This window comes from Malania oleifera, chromosome 3 (genome assembly GCF_029873635.1).
Source record: "Malania oleifera isolate guangnan ecotype guangnan chromosome 3, ASM2987363v1, whole genome shotgun sequence".
In the NCBI taxonomy this organism is placed as follows: Eukaryota; Viridiplantae; Streptophyta; class Magnoliopsida; order Santalales; family Ximeniaceae; genus Malania; species Malania oleifera.
The window spans coordinates 87,023-105,632 of record NC_080419.1 but is presented as its reverse complement, the minus strand read 5'-3'; the positions used below and the strand labels follow the sequence as shown (position 1 = coordinate 105,632).

The 18,610-nt window shown below is 36.2% G+C and overlaps 1 protein-coding gene across 1 annotated transcript in view; it reads left to right on the top strand.

Annotated features, from left to right (window-relative positions):
- Positions 1-3,941: 3,941 nt before the first annotated feature.
- LOC131151022 (uncharacterized) overlaps positions 3,942-18,610 on the top strand; it is an 80,063-nt gene continuing 65,394 nt past the window's right edge. Inside the window, exons 1-2 of the mRNA XM_058102180.1 lie at positions 3,942-4,459; positions 5,090-5,188. Coding sequence (XP_057958163.1) covers positions 4,334-4,459; positions 5,090-5,188 — 225 coding nt within the window. The 5' untranslated portion in view covers positions 3,942-4,333. The remainder of the gene's footprint in view (positions 4,460-5,089; positions 5,189-18,610) is intronic.

Sequence of the window (18,610 nt, the reverse complement as noted above, 5' to 3'; positions counted from 1 at the left end):
GGAAAGAAGAAAATAAAAAAAAAAAGAAAAAAGAAAAAAAAAAGGGGATAAGGAGGCAGAGGCGCAGGCGGAGAAGCTTCCTGCATTTTTTTTTTTTTTCTCTCTGCAATTCTCTCCTTCTCTATCTCACTTTCCGTCCTCTCCGTCTCCGTCTCTCTCTCACTCTCCTCAATTCTGTCGGCTTAATGAGCGCCGATCGAAAGACAGAAAGTGTCGTTGGATTCCTAGCTCCGCCACCGACATTTCTACTAGAATAGATTTGTCGTGGGAACAGCTTAGGCCTACTCCTAGGGAAAGATAACTTTTTCCCCGTTTTCTCAATTTCACTTTAAATATGTGGTTAAATCGACGATCGGGCACCACCACATGGTCCTAATCACGGTTGTCGTCATTTTGACGTAGGTAAACTTCCAATTTGGGTTTTCTAGACCATAATCCAAAGTGAAAGTGAGATTTGAGAAATTTGACAATTTGATTATATTTGTGGGTATAACTATTAATTTGGAGATTATGACCCTAGGAAATATTCAAATAGTATTTTATTTTGGAATAATTTAATGGAACTATAGTTTTTGAACTAGGGTCCGGGTGAGCGCCGCAGCTATTTTTCAAAGATCCTGTTGGTGTAATTCAAGAAACAAGGTAAAGGGAAAAATATATATATTAAATCAGAATTTTTATGAATTTAATGAAAAATAAATTATGTTATATGTAAGTGTAAATTTTTCAGTATGGGTTTAAAATGTCAACCATGTAAATTATGTTTTTTCGAATTTATGACTGTTTACTAGATACGTATATGTGAAATTGAACCGATGGAAGTGAAATACTTTTTAGAATAATTATGCAAGAAATTAAAAAAAATTTTCTAGCATATGAATGTTAATTGTGGGTTGGCTTATTTTCAGGCAATATATGAATTTTGCTACTAAATTTTGTGACATGAGTAAATAGGAATGTTGTGTGGAAATATGTTATATGTATGAGATGCATAATATACACGGAATGAACTAAGTATGAAAATGTTAAATGAAATATGCTACTTGTGTGTGTTAATGCAACCATATAAACAGTTGAAATATGTTAGGTAAAGCAGCTGAAAGTGACTGGGTGAATGTGTAACAGCTGAAAAATGTTGGGTAAAACGGCTGAAAGTGGCTGGGTAAATATATGACAGTTGAAAAATGTTGGGTAAAACAGTTAAAAGATGATGGATAAAACAACTAAAAGATGTTGGGTATGAAATGAAATGAAATGAAAATGGAAATGAATGAAATGGAAATGAAATGTGAAATGTGAACAATGTAAAATGGGAAATAGTCACTTAAAGTGAAATGAAATACAATGTTTAAGTTATGAACATGAACGGAGGTATATGATTGAATAATGTCAAAAAAGAATAATGTATTATGATATTAGAAGTATTTATATATGTAGAAAATGTTATGTTTGGGCGGGGCGCACTCTTCTCTTGAGGGCTTGCTGAGTAAGGCGAGTGCACTAGTAACTTTAGATGTGGTAGTAGCTACATAAAATACTAGGGCAGAGAGAACCTATTTATATGGGCGGGTAGATTTCCCTATCCTTAGGGCCTTTGCTGGTAATCTATTGTTGAACGGTATGAGTACGAGATTAACTAACACTTCAGGGTTTACTAATTGAGGTGAGTGTCCTGGTATGCTTTAGTTATGACCTTAGGATTACCTAAATATCAGAGCAGAGGGGTGCTACTTGTATGGGTAGGTAATCACCCTTATCATCGGGTAATCTCATGGGTTAAACATGTGCATGTGTTTGATTAGGATTAGAAAATGATTTTAGAAATTATGTTAGAAATTTTCAAATGTTAAATAATATGTCATATATAAACTCATGTTGGCCACACACTATTTTAATATATGGTTTATTCCCTTACTGAGATGTGTCTCACCTGAATATGAATTTATCTTTTTCAAGATTTCCTCGAGATCGAGCTTTAAGAGCTTGAGGTTTTTATAGCATTATTGGGGAATAGAAAAAGAAAAAGATAAATTTCTATGCTAATTTTGGGATGTATAAAATTTATGTTTTATGTCTTTATGTTTTAAGTCAGTTACGAAAGGAATGTTTGTGAACATATTGAAATGTTTTGGAGATGTACGTATTTATGGAAATGCAGGTGATGGTTGATTTATTATGGATTATAGTTAGAATTAGTAAACTCTAGTATTATGGTAAATGTTATATGGAGATTATGGTTTATGTTTTCCACTGCCTATATGTTGATTATGGATTATCAGGGATTTTATTAGGTATAATGCGCCGGACTTGAGTTAAAGGGTTCGGGGCATTACATAGTACACCCCGGCCTACGCCTTACGGCGTTCAAAAACCCTTGAACCCTAAAATTCAAACTTAACCACATTATTCATTACAATCCCAAAGTAACTTTCCCTAAAATCTCCCTATGCTTGGAATACCCTAAATAGCCTAATAAAACTTAAATTATTAAATTTACCCCTGATTCAGGATTGGTAACCTGGAGCTCTAATTGGAAAACCCGCTCCGGTTAGATTGTAGAGAATCTCCCTACGAATCTCTCGATAGTTTCTTTTTGTTAAGTGGGCTTATGGTTTAAGAAAATTTGATTTAAGCTTGAGAATTGACCTTATCCCCGGAGATATGCCTACGCCACTTCTGTGATAAATCCGCTCCAATAGGATTGTCGGTGGCGGTGATAGGAATCCAATGGTATTTTCGGATTTTTAATCGGCCAAATATTGGAAACGGATTGAGGAGAGTGGGAGAGAGGAGATGAGGAGATAGAGAACTTCTGCACTGGCTCTGTTTCTTCTTTCAGGAAATTTAATTCCTTCTTGAAGCTAAAGAAGGTTACATATATAATATATATATATATATATATATTATATTATAATTATATATTATTATTTAATTAATAATATCAATTAATTAAATTTTAAAATTTAAATTTTATCTTTATTTTTTTTAGGATTACTACACCGGCAACTTGAGAGGGTCGGAGATTCGGAAAATTGAGTCTAGCAAAATCTCCCCTAAGCTTGTATGCGGCCTTGTCATAAGCCAAAGCGGCTTCTTCGGCGGTATCGAAGGTCCCAAGTTAGAGTCGTGTTTTGTTCTTGGGGATATATTTATACATATATCTAAGTATATATATATATATATATATATATATATATATAAATTTAAAAAAAAACCAGCTATCATGAAAAGTAGATTGGTCTGCTCTTCAGAGGCTTCCACAATGGACCCGTAGCCAGAAAACCACCAGATGCCCAGAAAAATTGTGATCATGGTGAGAATCTAATGGATGGGGTAGGGAAGAGGGTACAAAAAGCTTGTGTGCTTGATCTCCAAATTTCTCATGCTTTGCCGCCGCTTGTGGCTTGAAGGGCGGCCGACGAGGACCCATTTCTCCTGCAGCCGGTTTGGTGGCGGCGTGCCTTGCCGGGACGGCGATGGGGAGCTTTTCAGCAGATGGGTCATTCAGGGTAGTGTCGGTGCGCTTCTACACGACGGCGCAGAAGATGGAGGGGTCGACTTGGACGAAGGTGGTGTTGGAGGAGTTGTAAGAGGGGATTGTTGGGAGCTTATTGACGATGTTGTTGAAGCCATGAGAGAGAAAACTGAGAGTAAAGAAACATAGACGGAAGAAACAGAGAATGAAATTGAGAGAGAGAACACGTTGATGCAAATGTCAATGCAAATCTGGTTGGATGATCCAGCGAGATTTGATTGGTACGCATTAGCACACGAATTCCCCTGATCATTTAAATTTTACTGTTTGGTCTAATGAAATTTAAATTAATATTATTTGATCAAGCAGCGAGATTACGTGAGCGTAATTATGAGAATAATTTTTTTGATGAGGTATTATTTAATATATTATTATAAATTAATAATAAACTGGAAAAACCTCTTCTACCGATCGTCGCCGTCAGCCTCTTACAAGAGTACAAAATCGAAAAAGCCCACATCTTCCGACCGTCGGTTTCTTTATGCTGCCTCCAATCTAGTATTTCTGTCTTTGTTACCATTCGCAACGACGAGCTCATACGCCACCGCTTGGTTCAATGACAACTTGAAACCCTTCATCGACTTCGTCTTGTTCCCCTTCATCATCGCCGGCGATGACGCCATCCCGGGACCATATGCCGTTTATGTTCGCCATCACGGAGCTTGATCCGTGAGGGAGCTTGATCTTACACAGCACACACGCTATCAGATCGAACCACGCTCCTTCTTCTCCACCTCCTCGTCGTCATATCTGCGAAGCAAGCTTGAGGGAGAGATTGCGTGTGTTCTTCCTGGGAAGATGCTGAAATTCTTAAAGGGCGTCGTTGCCGGATCTGGGACGGGACTCAAAGATCTGCCCTACAACATCGGAGAACCTTACTCCTCTGCTTGGGGCTCTTGGACGCATTTTCGTGGCTCCTCCAAGGTATTAAGTGTTCCTGCTTTTTCAATCCTACAACACAACTGTTTAATCTTCATGAGACAGGGGTTGGACCTCAAAAAAACCCAAAAGAAATTGCCGAAAAAGAGGCATAAAAAGTAACTTCCTCCCAAGGTTAAGAAGGAGGGGTCTTCTTATCTCTGAAAATTCTAGCATTCCTTTCAATCCATAGCACCCACAGCACTATAAAAACTGCGCAGACCCAAAAATTCCTTCCTGTTTTATTCTTCCCAAAGCCCCAAACCTTTACCTTCAAAACATCAAAAATTGATTCCGGAGCCACCTAGTCTTCTCACATAAAAAGATGACTTTACCTTCAATAACTTCGTTGCATAATTTTCTGATAAGCAAGATATCCATTAATTGCATAAATGGGGTGCAGACCATGTATTTGTTTCATGATTTCTGTCTCAAAAATTTCCTAGATTCATTTTGTTTTACTCAAAATCGCTGCATTTTTTATATCTGGCATGCTAGAAAAATGTAAATTATTAAATCACCCACTTCATTCTTTGTCATTTTGATTGTTGTTGGTTGGCTTCTATTTATTGATTCTTCATTTTTTATCCTTTTGAGAGAATTTGGTTTGCTTCTAATTATTTCTTGTTTTTCTAGGATGATGGATCTCCAGTGTCAATCTTTTCTCTTTCAGGAAGTAATGCCCAGGATGGACACTTAGCTGCTGGTCGTAATGGTGTCAAGCGTCTGCGTACGGTAAGATCTAAAAATTTATTGTGTTTGATTCATTGGTCAATGATCATATAGATTGTCGCTTTTTAGTTTTTCCAACTCAATCATAAAATGTAACAGAAGTGATTCAATGTTTAATTGTGGATATTTCAGCCTTTGCTTTGCTTTGCTTTTCGCACTATCTTATTTTTGGATATGGGAAAAGGTTTCCTTGGATGAATTATATGAGGCGATTATTTATGATAATCAATGCATGTTTGGATCAATATGAGAACTTGATCAAGACAGCATGCTAATGGAAAGTTTTTGTTCTATACTATGTGAAATCCATACTTCATAGTTGGGGGCTTATAGGTGCATTCTCCAATGATGAGGTTTGAGGGTTGTTGTTCTCTTCAAGCTTAGATTTGTTGATTTTGTTGTGATCTCATTCAATTTTCTAGGCATTTTACTTCTTGTTCATTTCTTATAGTATACATTTTTGCTCTTCAATTTGTGACACATGCTAGTGATAACATGCTTTTGTAACAACAACAATATTTGACCAAATCAATCACATGCGCATGAACATGAAACAGTTAATTAGAACATTGAAGAGGCATACCTTGCACCATGTATTCCATTGTTTCAATCCAAAGCAAACTTGAGTGTCTGCAAAGAACCTACACCCATCTTCCCTTTGCCCCCTGTGTGACTTGATAGGGAATCATACTAAAATTAGGGTGAAGGTCGGATCTCTCCTTGTTGCTTAAATATTCCAATGAGGAAACCTTACCCATCATGGGCTCCTTGTGCAAACAAGGTGCACGCATCATTAATTCCCACAACTTGGTGCATTGAGCTCAATACCAAATGTTGAATAATTAGGTAAAATAGAAGACCTAATCACAATGACATGCTTCTCCCTCTATTTATAATATATGTCAAAGTACAATGACAATAATAGCCTTACTAATTTCACACTTATTAACATAATGCTAGCATACTAATAATGCTAAAAGACTAGATAACCATCAACGCTCCCCCTCAAGCTAGAGCATATATATCATATGCTCCTATCTTATTACAAATGAATTTAACACAAGCACCCCCAAGGCTTTAGTAAATAAATCAGCCAGCTGCAAATCAAACTTCATGAGTGGTGGTAATTAGCTTCTGCACAAGTTTTTCTCGAGTAAAGTGACAATCAACTTCAATATGTTTTGTCTGCTTATGGATGACCGGATTGGAGGCAATATAAAATGGCAGCTTGATTATAATGCATTAGCTCCATAGATTGAGAATGTGAAAAACATAGTTTTCCAACATGTTCAACCAAACAAGTTCACATGTAGTGTGAGCCATGGCCCTATATTCTAACTCAACACTTGACCTGGCCACCATAGTTCTTTTCTTCCTCCAAGAAACAAAATTTCCACAGCAAAGATACAATACCCGACTGTGGATCTTTTGTTGGAAGGTGAATTGACTTAGTCTGTATTACTATATCCTAGAGTATGAGTGGACCTTGATATGATATAAAAGACCTCTCCTATCTGTGCTTTTGAGATATCTTAAGATGTGAATTATTGTATCCCGGTGACTTGTTCTCAGGGAATTAAGACATTGACTCAAAACACTTGTTGTGAAAGAGATACGTGGCTGAGTGACCGTGAGATGATTCAACTTTCTAACAAGTGTCTTCGATATCTTTCTGAGTTGGGCAATAAATCACCCATATTTGACACTAGCTAGGATCCATAGCTTTATCAACGGGTTTGGATCCCAACAGTCCAATCTCATATAAAAGATCAAGAATATACTTCCTCTATGACAATACGGCCCCTGCACAAGATCTCGATACTTCTATACCCAATAAGTACTTCAATGGTCCCAAATCTTTTGTCTAAAACTTAGTTTAGAGGATGCTTTAGAATCTGGATACCTTGATCACCATCTTTAGTATTCACAATATCATCCACATACACAATAAGTAGAATCCTTCCTTATGTAGTATAATAATAAAATATAAAATGATCTGCTACATACCGTCAGAGGCCAAACTCAAGGACTACAACACTGAATAAACCAAACCATATCTTAAGAGACTGTTTTAAACCATACAGTGACTTCTTGTGCTGACACACCAAGCTTGCTCACTAGGCAATAAACCTAGGTGGTTGCTCCATATGGGCCTTCTCCTGAAGATCACCAAGAAAGCATTCTTTATGTCTAACTGGTGTAGAGGCTAGTGATAGGTGGTGGCTAAGGAGATGAATAGATGTATTGAGCAAGTTTGGTGACATGGGAGAATGTGTGTGAATAGTCCAAGTCATACACCTGAGTATATCCCTTACCAACAAGGTGGGCCTTCAATCGAGCCATGAAACCATTTGGATTTACATTCATAGTGTACACCCAATGAGAACGAACCATAGACTTATCAGGAGCAAGAGGTACCAACTCCCAAGCATCATTATATTATAGCACATGCATCTCTTCTATTATTGCATTCCTCCACTCGGAATGGGATAAGGATTCATAAATAGAATTTGGAAGAGCAACAGAAGACATAGTATTAACAAAACAATGGTATGAGATTGACAAGGAATCTTAAGAAACAAAACTAGAGGTTGGATGTTGGGTACCAATGTGTTTCCCTTTTTGAACATTAATAGGGAGATCAACCACTTGGAGAATAGGATCATTGGATGAGGGAATTGGAAGCTTAGAAGTGGAGTTTGGAGGAGGCTCTCCTCCCTTGAGTTGCCGTGTGTTCACTTGCAAACTGGGATGATCCAAGTAGCAAGAAGGATTCAAATTGGATGAAGATGTAGGAAGACTAGACGGAGAAAATAAGTTAGGATTGGGAAGGCTAGGCGAAGAAGGGACTCATCAAGGTCAGCAAAACTCAAGGAATTAAAATAGTATGATGTAGACATTAGTTGAGACAAAGAATTGATGTAAATTGGGGCTATAACATAGATATCCTTTTGAGTATAAGAATAACCCAGAAAAATACATTTGATAGCACGAGGATCCAATCTATCCCTTCCTAGATTTAATTGATGAATGAAGGACATATGGCTGAATATATGAGGATGAAGGGAGAACAAAGGAGCCTTAGGAAAGATAATTGAATATGGGTTTTTACTAGCAAGGATAGAAGATGACATTTTATTGATGAGAGAGCAAGTGGTGAGCATAGCATCACTCCAAAAACTTTGGGAACATTCATTTGATATAATAGGGCTCGGATGACTTAAAGAATATGTCTGTTTTTTCGCTCCTGAACTCCATGTTATTGTGGAGTGTGGGCACAAGATGACTAATGGATCATGCCAAAGTTAGTCATATAGGTAGTGAATTGAGTACTGAAGCACTCCTTAGCATTATCACTATGAAGTATTCAAATTGGCATATCAAACTGAGTCCTTATTCAAAAACAAAAAGCATAAAAGATATTAAACAACTCATAATGGTCTTCCATTAAATACAACGAAGTTGTTTTGGAGTAGTCATCGACAAATGTAACAAAGTATTGAAGCCTCAACTTTGTCATGACACGACTAGGACCCCAAACATCTGAATGGACTAACATAAAAGGGCTAACGTTTCTTTTATTGACCCGGGAAGCAAAGGGAACACGGCGATGCTTTTCTAATTTACATGACTCATAGTCAAGGTTGGACACGAAACTCAAAGTAGGAACTAGCTGTTTAACTTGATTAGTGATGGATGACCAAGGCGACAATGGATTTGATGTGGTGTGGTAGCGAGACTATAGCCAATAGGAGAAGTGAGTTGACTCACAAAGTTCCACCAGCCTCACGTTCTGCGTCAATCGTCTTCTTTGTCTTCAAAATCTTGAATAAGAACGAAATCAGGAAAGAATGTTATGGAGAAATTTATTGACTTTGTAATTTTACTAATAGACATGAGGTTAGAGGGGGATTTAGAAATTTATAGAATAGAAGAAAGAGTGATGGAGGAGTAGGATTTGCTGTTACTATTCCCTTAACAATAGTAGTGGACCCATTGATTAGGGTAAATTGAGGTAGATTTTCAGAATACTGGAGGGTAGAGAAATAGTTGGTGACACCTATCATATGGTTAGTACTAGCAGAGTTGATAACCTAAGGACTAGTGGGAGAGATACTGGATGACATACAGACAATATCATTACTTTTTTGAGCAAAAGATGTAATGTGATGAGGGGCTTGTTGGGATGCCTGATATTGCAAGAACCTTGAATACTCCTCCTCTGAGACAGTTATGGACCTCTAGTACGCTGATCACTCAAACAAGTAATTGATGATACACAGTTTTGGGATTTGGGAACTCCATCCCAACACATATATGAGATAGAGTAGCAGACAAAAATTTTATTGCGGACAACATGTTTTTCGAATTCATTGAGTCCATTTTAAAATACAACCTTCGACAACCAATGCAAACCACAAGATCACAAGGTACGAATCAAATTCACAGCAAATACTGCTGTTCAGGCCCAATAAACTCAATATATATTGACAAATAGCTTCTGTAAGCATCAAACAATCATTCCTCAGGTGCTGCAGATAAGCAACTAAAAAAGGTAGATTTTTGGACCAAAAACATCATGAGAAACTTCAATTATATGTTTATAGAGGGGTTCGAGCACCGCTGGATGATTGTGGCCAGAAACATGCCTGAAATTGGCTTCATGTGCTGGTGCATGATGTTGGCCTTGGAAGCTTTAGACCAGTGCATGAGGGTGTTTGGGAACTGTTTGGAGATGGGATTTCAGTGGGTGCAGATCAGCAGTGTCTGTGGGTGACTATGGTGTTGTTTTTGCCAAGTTGATAGTGGATTTTGTGTTCCTGAACTGGCAATGTCACCCAGGAAATTTTTGATGATTGCTCTGGCTTCCAGCAGCTGCTGGCTGTTTTTTTAGGGCTATTGTGTTGCCGGAAAATATTCTATGATGTTAGATACGCAGCCGATTTAGGGTTTTAGGCTTTGGTTTTGATGGTGGCTGTGGCAATTAGGGTTTAGGTTTCAGAATCATGCTCTGATATCATGTTGAGTTATTGGCAAAAATGGAAGACCTAATCACAACGATAGGTCTCTCCCTTTGATTATAATATATTTTGAAGTACATACCAATAACTATAATACCCTTAACAGCTCTCACTTATTAACATAATACTAACACACTAATAATGCTAAAAGACTAAGATAACCATCAACACCAAGTATGGTGATCACACATACCATAAGGCCTTTCTCCTTAATGCTTCCTAATGTCTGACACTGTTTAGTCTAAGTTTTATAAGTATGTGAGTCCTCACAGTATTAACGATCTCCCACTTGGACTACACAGGTAAAGTTTAATAAGGAAACTAAAAATTTCTTTGGGCTAAATCACATACCATTTGATCACAACAATGAATGTCAAACATGAGCAAGCACCATCCAATTACAAAAGGTTCAAAACGAGATTATGCATATCCTACTATGCAGAAACTCATATTTAATAGGAATTCTAACATCATGGATGTCAAAATGCACATAACCTCATGACCATAAGTATAGGTCCAAAGTGAAATCATGTGCATCCAATAATGCAAGTATTCATAGCTGAAGGGGTAATTGGTATTACACAATCAAAACACACACACAATCTTGTAACTATTATACAAAATATGGGAGTGTGGTCAAAATAGCATAGTAAATGTGCTAAACTTGCGTGTTTTGCAAACGGTCAAAGCATCTACCCAAGATGCTCAAGCTTCAAAGAAGCTCATTGAGACTAAACTAAATTCCTTGGTATATAGCCTAATGAGATTGGGCCAAAAAATCTCTAATAATCTATGCATCCACCCATTTCAAAGAATCTAATTGGGATTAAAAATGAAGTGTCTTGCCATGCAATAAAGACGGAGTCAAAATGCCTCCAATAGTTTTAGCATCCATTGAGACGCATATGCTTTACACAAAAGTAAATAGAGACCAATATCAAAATGTCGGCATGTCACTAAAACACATCATAAAGAGACAAAAATGAAATGTTCCAATGTTTCACAAATCAGGCTAAATCAAGTTGCCAATTAAGACCAATACTAAAAGGTCTCTAAAACACATCATAATGAGACTAAATCAAAATGTCTTAATACTCCATAGAAAAGGCTAAATCAAAATGCCTCAACATTTTATGATTTATAATATGATCATAATCATGATTTACATAAGTGTGCACACAATATAATAAAAAACAATCAAATTGATCAATCCACATAATTCTCGAGATAACATAGCTACCAAAAACAAAGTTTGCATCTACTATGATGATGTATTTCATTAACTTTAAACTTTAAAGGAACTTAACTAAACCAATACTTGTTAATTGTTGCATGTTCTCGAAAAACCTTAAGAGTTAATCCCTTGTTTAATGGATCTGCGATCTTCTAGTCTATAGTTATGTGCTCAATGCATGTTTGTCTATCCTAGGTCTTCTCTCTAGCAAATAAGGACTTGATGGCTCTGTGCTTTGAGCGCAAAGAGCTCTTGTTGTTCAAGGGAAGGTAACGGCAACAGTATTATCACGGAATATGTCTTGCAATGGATTCAACCATGTGGAGCCCTGTGATGAAATTTTGCAACCACAAAGCTTGACATGTAGCCTCAGAAGTCAGAACAAGCTATGAGCTCTATCTCCATATTAGTAAATACTCTTCCAAGATATTGCTCCTTTTCTCATTATAAAACCATAACTGGATGTAGATTTCTTGTCATTTACACAACTTGCGTAGTTTGCATCAGGATTAGAGGTGAGCATTCAGTCGGTACGGAACCAAAAAATTTCGGATAAAAAATCTCATTAACCGAACTGAACCGAAATTCTATATTAACTGAACTCAAAATTGGCCGAACCGAATTTCTGTTAAATTAGTTAACCAATTTAATTGATTTATATATATAAAGTTTAATATATATAATATAAATATATTATTTAAATTTTAGTATATATATAATATGTAAAATATATAATTATTAATTATTAATTTATATATATTAAACTCAAAAAATTGAACCAAAAATTGAAATTCAACGAAAATGAAAGTCAAACCAAGCCGAATAAATTTTGAACCGAACCAAACCGAAAGAATTTACTTAGTTAATTCGGTTTAAAACCTAACTATGCTCACCCCTAATTAGAATGCCCAATCGTCATAGTTTCATGGTTTATAAGTGAGCATGTAATCTTTAGTGCCTTGCAAATATTTCAGTACCTTCTTTTGCAGATTTCTAGTGACTTATCTCGGGATCAATTAAGTATTTGTCAAGCACACTAATTGCATATGCAATGTTGGGATGTGCCCACACTTGAACATGCATAATACTACCAAGAACTAAAGCATAAGAGACCTTTACATGTATTTTTTTTATCATCATCATTCTGAAAACAATGAGCCTACGAGAGTTTTTAACTTTTGAAGATGACTGCAACATAAGGTGAACAAAATTACAAATTTAACATGTTTAGAATCTCTCTCAACATAGGTCTTTTAAGACAAGCCAAGAGTACTTGAGATTTGTCATATACATTGTCTCGAAGCCTGCTTTGGTCCATTAATAGACTTTCTCAAATTTAGACACTAGATATTTCCCAAATTCCTTAAAACCATTAGGCTATTCCATATAACATTCTCAAAGAGTTACCATTCATAAAAGTCGTTTTCATAGCCATATGGTGAAGCTTTAGATCAATATAAGCTGCTAAGACTATAAAATGAGTCCTTCTTAGATACTAGATATAGTAGGTCTATTCGTAATAAGTGTTCTTTCTTTGATTATGGTCCTTTGCTACCAATCTAGCTGTTTATCTTTGATTATGGTCCATGATTATGGTTCTTTGCTACCAATTTTGCCTTTTATCTTTCAATTTCACTTTTGGAACCATGCTTGGTTTAAAGACCATTTACAACCAATCACCTTGCATCCAACAAGCAACTTGACAAGTCCTAGACTTGATTATGAATTTATGATGCATTATGCCAACTCATCATATAAAACATCCGTCCATTGGGTGCTCGAGTGCTATCCATTGCCTCTAAGAAGGTTATTGTATTAAAACCAGCACCTACTTCAACTCATGTTCTATAAATATAACGTGAAATGATATGAAATTACATGTTTCCGAACTCTCTAAGATCTCGCTAATGGAGATACCTTAGTTTAACTCAATCACTCTAGTATATATGGGAAGGATTCATAAAGCCGACCCCACCTAGTGGGACTTAAGGCTTGGCTTTGTTGTTGTTTGTACAATAGAACCTAAAGCCTCTTGACCTAGTGCAATAACCGATAAAGTAATCACTAGCAGTTTTAAGGTTAAGCTTCTTCGATTGTGGTTTATATGACCTTACTTCCACTTTACACCACGAACAGTAAAGTGTCTCACTTTATGTTTTTACATCATAGTCACGAAGAAATCTACACAATAAAAGAATCCATGATTCTTTCCAATTTCATTATACTTCCTACAATACTCACCAATCAATTCGACCTACTTATTTGATCAATTTCCCCTATAAAGATATTGAAAGTTTTGTAACCATCCCTTACAATGGGAGTGAGAGGGATATAAAATCTATGTTGATCAATTCTATAACAATTAGTCTTGTGTTAGGCCCTTTGGTTCTAGCTCTAGCTTTGAATTTCTCTTGTACAATTAACACAAGTACCAAAACTATGAAATCCTATTGTGTGAAGCACCTTCCTTAATTAGTTTCTTAATTCTCTCGTTAGAAGTATGCCCAAGTTTGTTTTCCATCAACTCTACTATGTATCAACAAATCAATCATCTAAAATGATCTTATATCAACCATCATTGAATTTGATAGATATAACAATAACAAAATTATAGTTCAATTAACTTACCATCAACAAATGAAAAGGTGCGACTACATCTCTATCTAGAGGAAGCAAATTCCTTTTGATGAAGTCAACATAAGTGGTGTTTCCATAATCACCAAGGTTGTACCAACGCCATTGAATCCTAATCATTGTTATTTGCTTCACTTTGACTTTTACTCATCCCAATGTTGACTTTTTAGCCTTTTATCAGCATCTGTCAGCATTTGGATCTCTTCATATGGTCTTTAAATTTTCAATGATCAATTTATTTATGTCCTAGTTTACTCAAAGCCCAGGTGGTTTCAGAAAAACCTTCCACCTTCTGACATTATTGGTTTTACCCACTCTTATCATGTTTCCATCTTAAACCACAGTGACATCATTTCATCTAAACTCTATTCTTCCTTTTATGCATTTTTGGAAATCTTAAGTCATCAAATGTCGATGGAAGGGATTTTACAACCCACTAAACTAGAAAGCTCTTTTCTTAAGTTGACTTTATTTCATACAATTCACTATGACATAGTTACTGAGTTTTGCAATATGCTTATGTGCCCTTTAATGTCATCTAACTTAGTGGAAGTAACAATTTGAAAAATTCTCCTTTCAACTTTATCAACATTTGATAATTTGTCAATGAAACCTTTAAAGTGTCCAAATATTCTCAAATCCAAGCACAATATGCCTTGTGGAGTTTTCCATTAAAAGCTAAATAAGCATCAAACTCATTCTACTAGAGTGTTTGCATTTTTCATACTAGGCCCCATTGTTAGAGGAAGCGGCCTTAATCAGTTTTAGAGGCTCATCTACTTTCAATGCTAAGTCAACATTCATAATAGCAAGACGAATCCTATGTGACTCAACCTAGTTCTTAAAATTGTTCCGAGTCTCCCAAATAATGTTTTGATGGCAGATGATTACATAGGTAGATCAGCTGAGGAAATAAAAAATAAACGTATCTCATTATGCATGTAAAACAAAATAATGCCATACACATACTTTCCTCACCTATCTAATCAATATCATTGAAGTCCTGCCTAAGTGTCTTGGACTGCAATGTTAAAGCAATTTCCTCATGGTCAAATCAATGTTAGGGTACACAATTAAAATCTCCAGGTCATTGTAGCCCGCCTAAGGGTCCTGAACTACAGTGCAATTTTAATTTCCTTCGACGCCCGAACATCACCAACACTGAGAGTATGCACTGTGGATGCATCTTGGAGAGTTCATGGACCAGTACAAAACATTGGTCCTTAAATTCAGAGAGTAGTATGGAAGTTCATGCCTAGAGTTACAAAGTTTGAAGAAATTTGGTTGGGACAGATTTAAAAATCCGGATGTCTCAAATAATAGGAACATTGAAAAACCCCTGAAAAAATGAAAAAAAATTAGTTGGGCCTGCGAGCTGGTCCCATGCCCACACGTGCATGGCGTTCGCATGGGAATCACGCAGTCTCCAGGACCTTTTCCACCTGGTTGCCTTGGTATTTGAGTAATTTTGACCTGGATTTCAATCATATGGATCGCATCCACGCTCTTCATTCTTTCCCAAATTTCCTTCATAGATTCAAGTTGTTTTTCATTAAATTCCAAAAGTGCTAATAAATTCAACAAAATACATGGCAAAGATTGAAATTTGAATTTGAATCTTATGAAATTGTGGACAACACCATGGCCAAAACCTCCTCTGTTTAACACTCAACCTTGTCCAAGATCCAATTGGCAAATAGATGATTTTTGTGATTTAATATAGATAAAGAAAAAAAAATTCTAAAGCCAAGAAACGGTGGGAAAATTCCTGAGTTTGTCATGATTTTAATATAGATAAACTCATAAAAGAAAACAAAATCTTGGAACCAAGAGACAATATTTTACTTCAAGAAAACACAATCTTGAAGCCAAGAAAATTTTTTTTTTTCTTCAAAGAAACAAAATCTTGAAGCCAAAAACAAAATCTTGCATGAAGAAAACAAAATCTTGAATCCAAGGATCATGTAGAAATCAAAGAACAAATCTAAATATTCATATATTCATATTTCAAGTACACATTCATGAATATTCGGGTTCTTGCTTTGATACCTATTCATAAAATGGTTTCGTAACAGCAACAATTTTCTCAAATCAATCATAGGCACATGAACATGAAACAATTTATCAAAACATTGAAAGCCTTACACCATGATACCATTGTTCCGACTTGAAGCAAACTTGAGTTTGTCTGAGGAAAGCCCACTACCTAAGCCAACTACCCTCGTCCCTTTGCTCTATATGTGATTTGACGGGAACCACATTGATTAGGGTGAGGGTAGGATCTCTTTGTTTCCTAAGTATTGGCATAAGGAAGCCCTACCTATTCTGAGCTCCTTGCACAAACAAGGCCCCCACCTTATTAAACCCCATAACTTTGTGCATTGGGCATAATACCAAATACGATATTCACTTACCGTAAGGCTATTTACCTTAATGCTCCAAAAATGTCCGACATTCATTTCCCTCGGGTTTTATAAAATTGGCAATTTACGTCCACAAAATTCTAACGACAAGGTCTTTGACTAGGTTGGCTTGATTTGCTAAAATAAATTTGGCTATATGAGAAATAATACTTGTCCATCCTTGTAAATGTACTTGAAGCTAGATTGACTTTTTTTTAACGAGCTCAACAAAGCTTCGTACGAGGCATGGGTTTATTTAAAAATTTTGGGCTAATCTTGCCTTTGCATTTATTGTTTGTCATAAGGCAAAGATATGATAAGGGAAGGGTGGTTAAGATGGTTTGTGCCTTGTCAACGCATGTAGATTGGGATCCGATGCCTCGGTGGAGATGGCTGTCCAAAAATATGTTTATGAACTTTATCTTGTGCTTTATATGTTCTACGGAGGTCTAAGGAACTAATAGTCCATAGTCTAAGTACTAGAGCCATGTTTGAGAGTTCGGTTATGTGAGGGGAAGGTACTAGAACCTCCTGTACGCTTATTCTTTTGAATGATACCATGATAAACTTGAGATATTGAAACACTAATCAAGTACAATCTTTGACTCTTTACTTAAATGAATTAAGTTACCTTTCTTTTAGATATTGTTCCATCTTATGACCATTAGGTACCCTGTTAGAGTTGTAAGGCTTTCGTTACCCCAAGAATCCCATGAAGAATGTTAGCACATCACTTCCGGATTCCATCATCGAATTAATTAATTATAGGGCTTCTTGTTTTTCATTCATTTCAATTCATTCACAACTCAAATGAAGTTTCAATGCTTATCGCAGCACAAAACCAAGCACAACATAGACATGAAATAACGCATTTCATAGAAGCAACACCAAATGAATTGAGCAAACATGCATACCATTTAATCAAAGCAAACCAAAACCTCATCTCATGTGAATTGAATGGAACTCATCATTAGCTTTAATGCCCCATGCTCACAACATGAGAACAATCAACATTATGCACAAATTGCAAGGCCACACCTACCTTCAAACACCCTTTTCTTTTTATATTTTTCATTCTTTGAACTCATTTAGTCATTTTAAGATCGTTCCTATGCCTAAAATAGCCCTTAAATTCAAATAAATTACTAAAGAACAAAAATAAAAATTTTGGTATTTAATCTAAATTTTCTGCAATTTTTTGGATTTAAAACAATTTATAATTAATAAAAATGGAATAAAATTCAAGAAATAAAACAAAAAAACTAATAAAAAGAGAAAATGCAATATAAAGTCCTAATAAATAGGAAAAAAACTCAGCACATTTTTTTTAAAAGCAAATTTTAAATCTAAAACAAATTTTAAAATAAAAAAATATAAATAAATAGAAAATAAAAGACAATATGAAATAAGTACGAAAAAAATTTAAAAATTTTTCCTGGAATGAAAACCACTTTTTCCCTGTTTTTCTCATTTTTTAAAGAATTTTCATGAATAATTTTTTTTTGAAATGAATTTTGAAAATTAAACGGATTAAAAATAAAAAATAAAAAAATATTAGAAAGAACTGGTCGACTGGTTCACTTAAACATGCATGCTCAGCACGTGACTTCTCCCTATGCATTGCATTCTCCCGCGGCCAGCCACTGCCTACAGTTGCCTCACCCACCTCACTGCCGGCCACCTGTGCAGCTCAGTCGGCTGTTTCTCGACGTTGCCGTGGATGAAACTCTGACCATGAATCTCTCTCTCTCTCTCTCTGCAATCGCTGCAGGCACAGGTATGCCTCTGACTGCCCTGCCTTGTAGCCATTGGTGTGGCTCGCCATTCGTTGGCCGCTATTACATGTCGCCTCTGTGCAACTTTTCTTGTTTTTTCTTCTTGTTTCTTTTTCCACTTCTTTCTTCTCCTTTCTGCTTTTTCTTCTTCATCCGCAGTGAGCTCAGCTGCTGTCCCCATGTTCAACAACACCTGTCTTTGGCCAGTGATTTCACTGTGAATGCCATGAATCCCGCTCTTTTTGTATTTGCATATCCACTGCTGTCATGCCCGACCAGCCTCAGCCCTTGGTGCTGCACTTTCATCATCGACACCTCTTCGTTTTCAGAGATGCACAGTGGTACCCTTCTTCCTGACC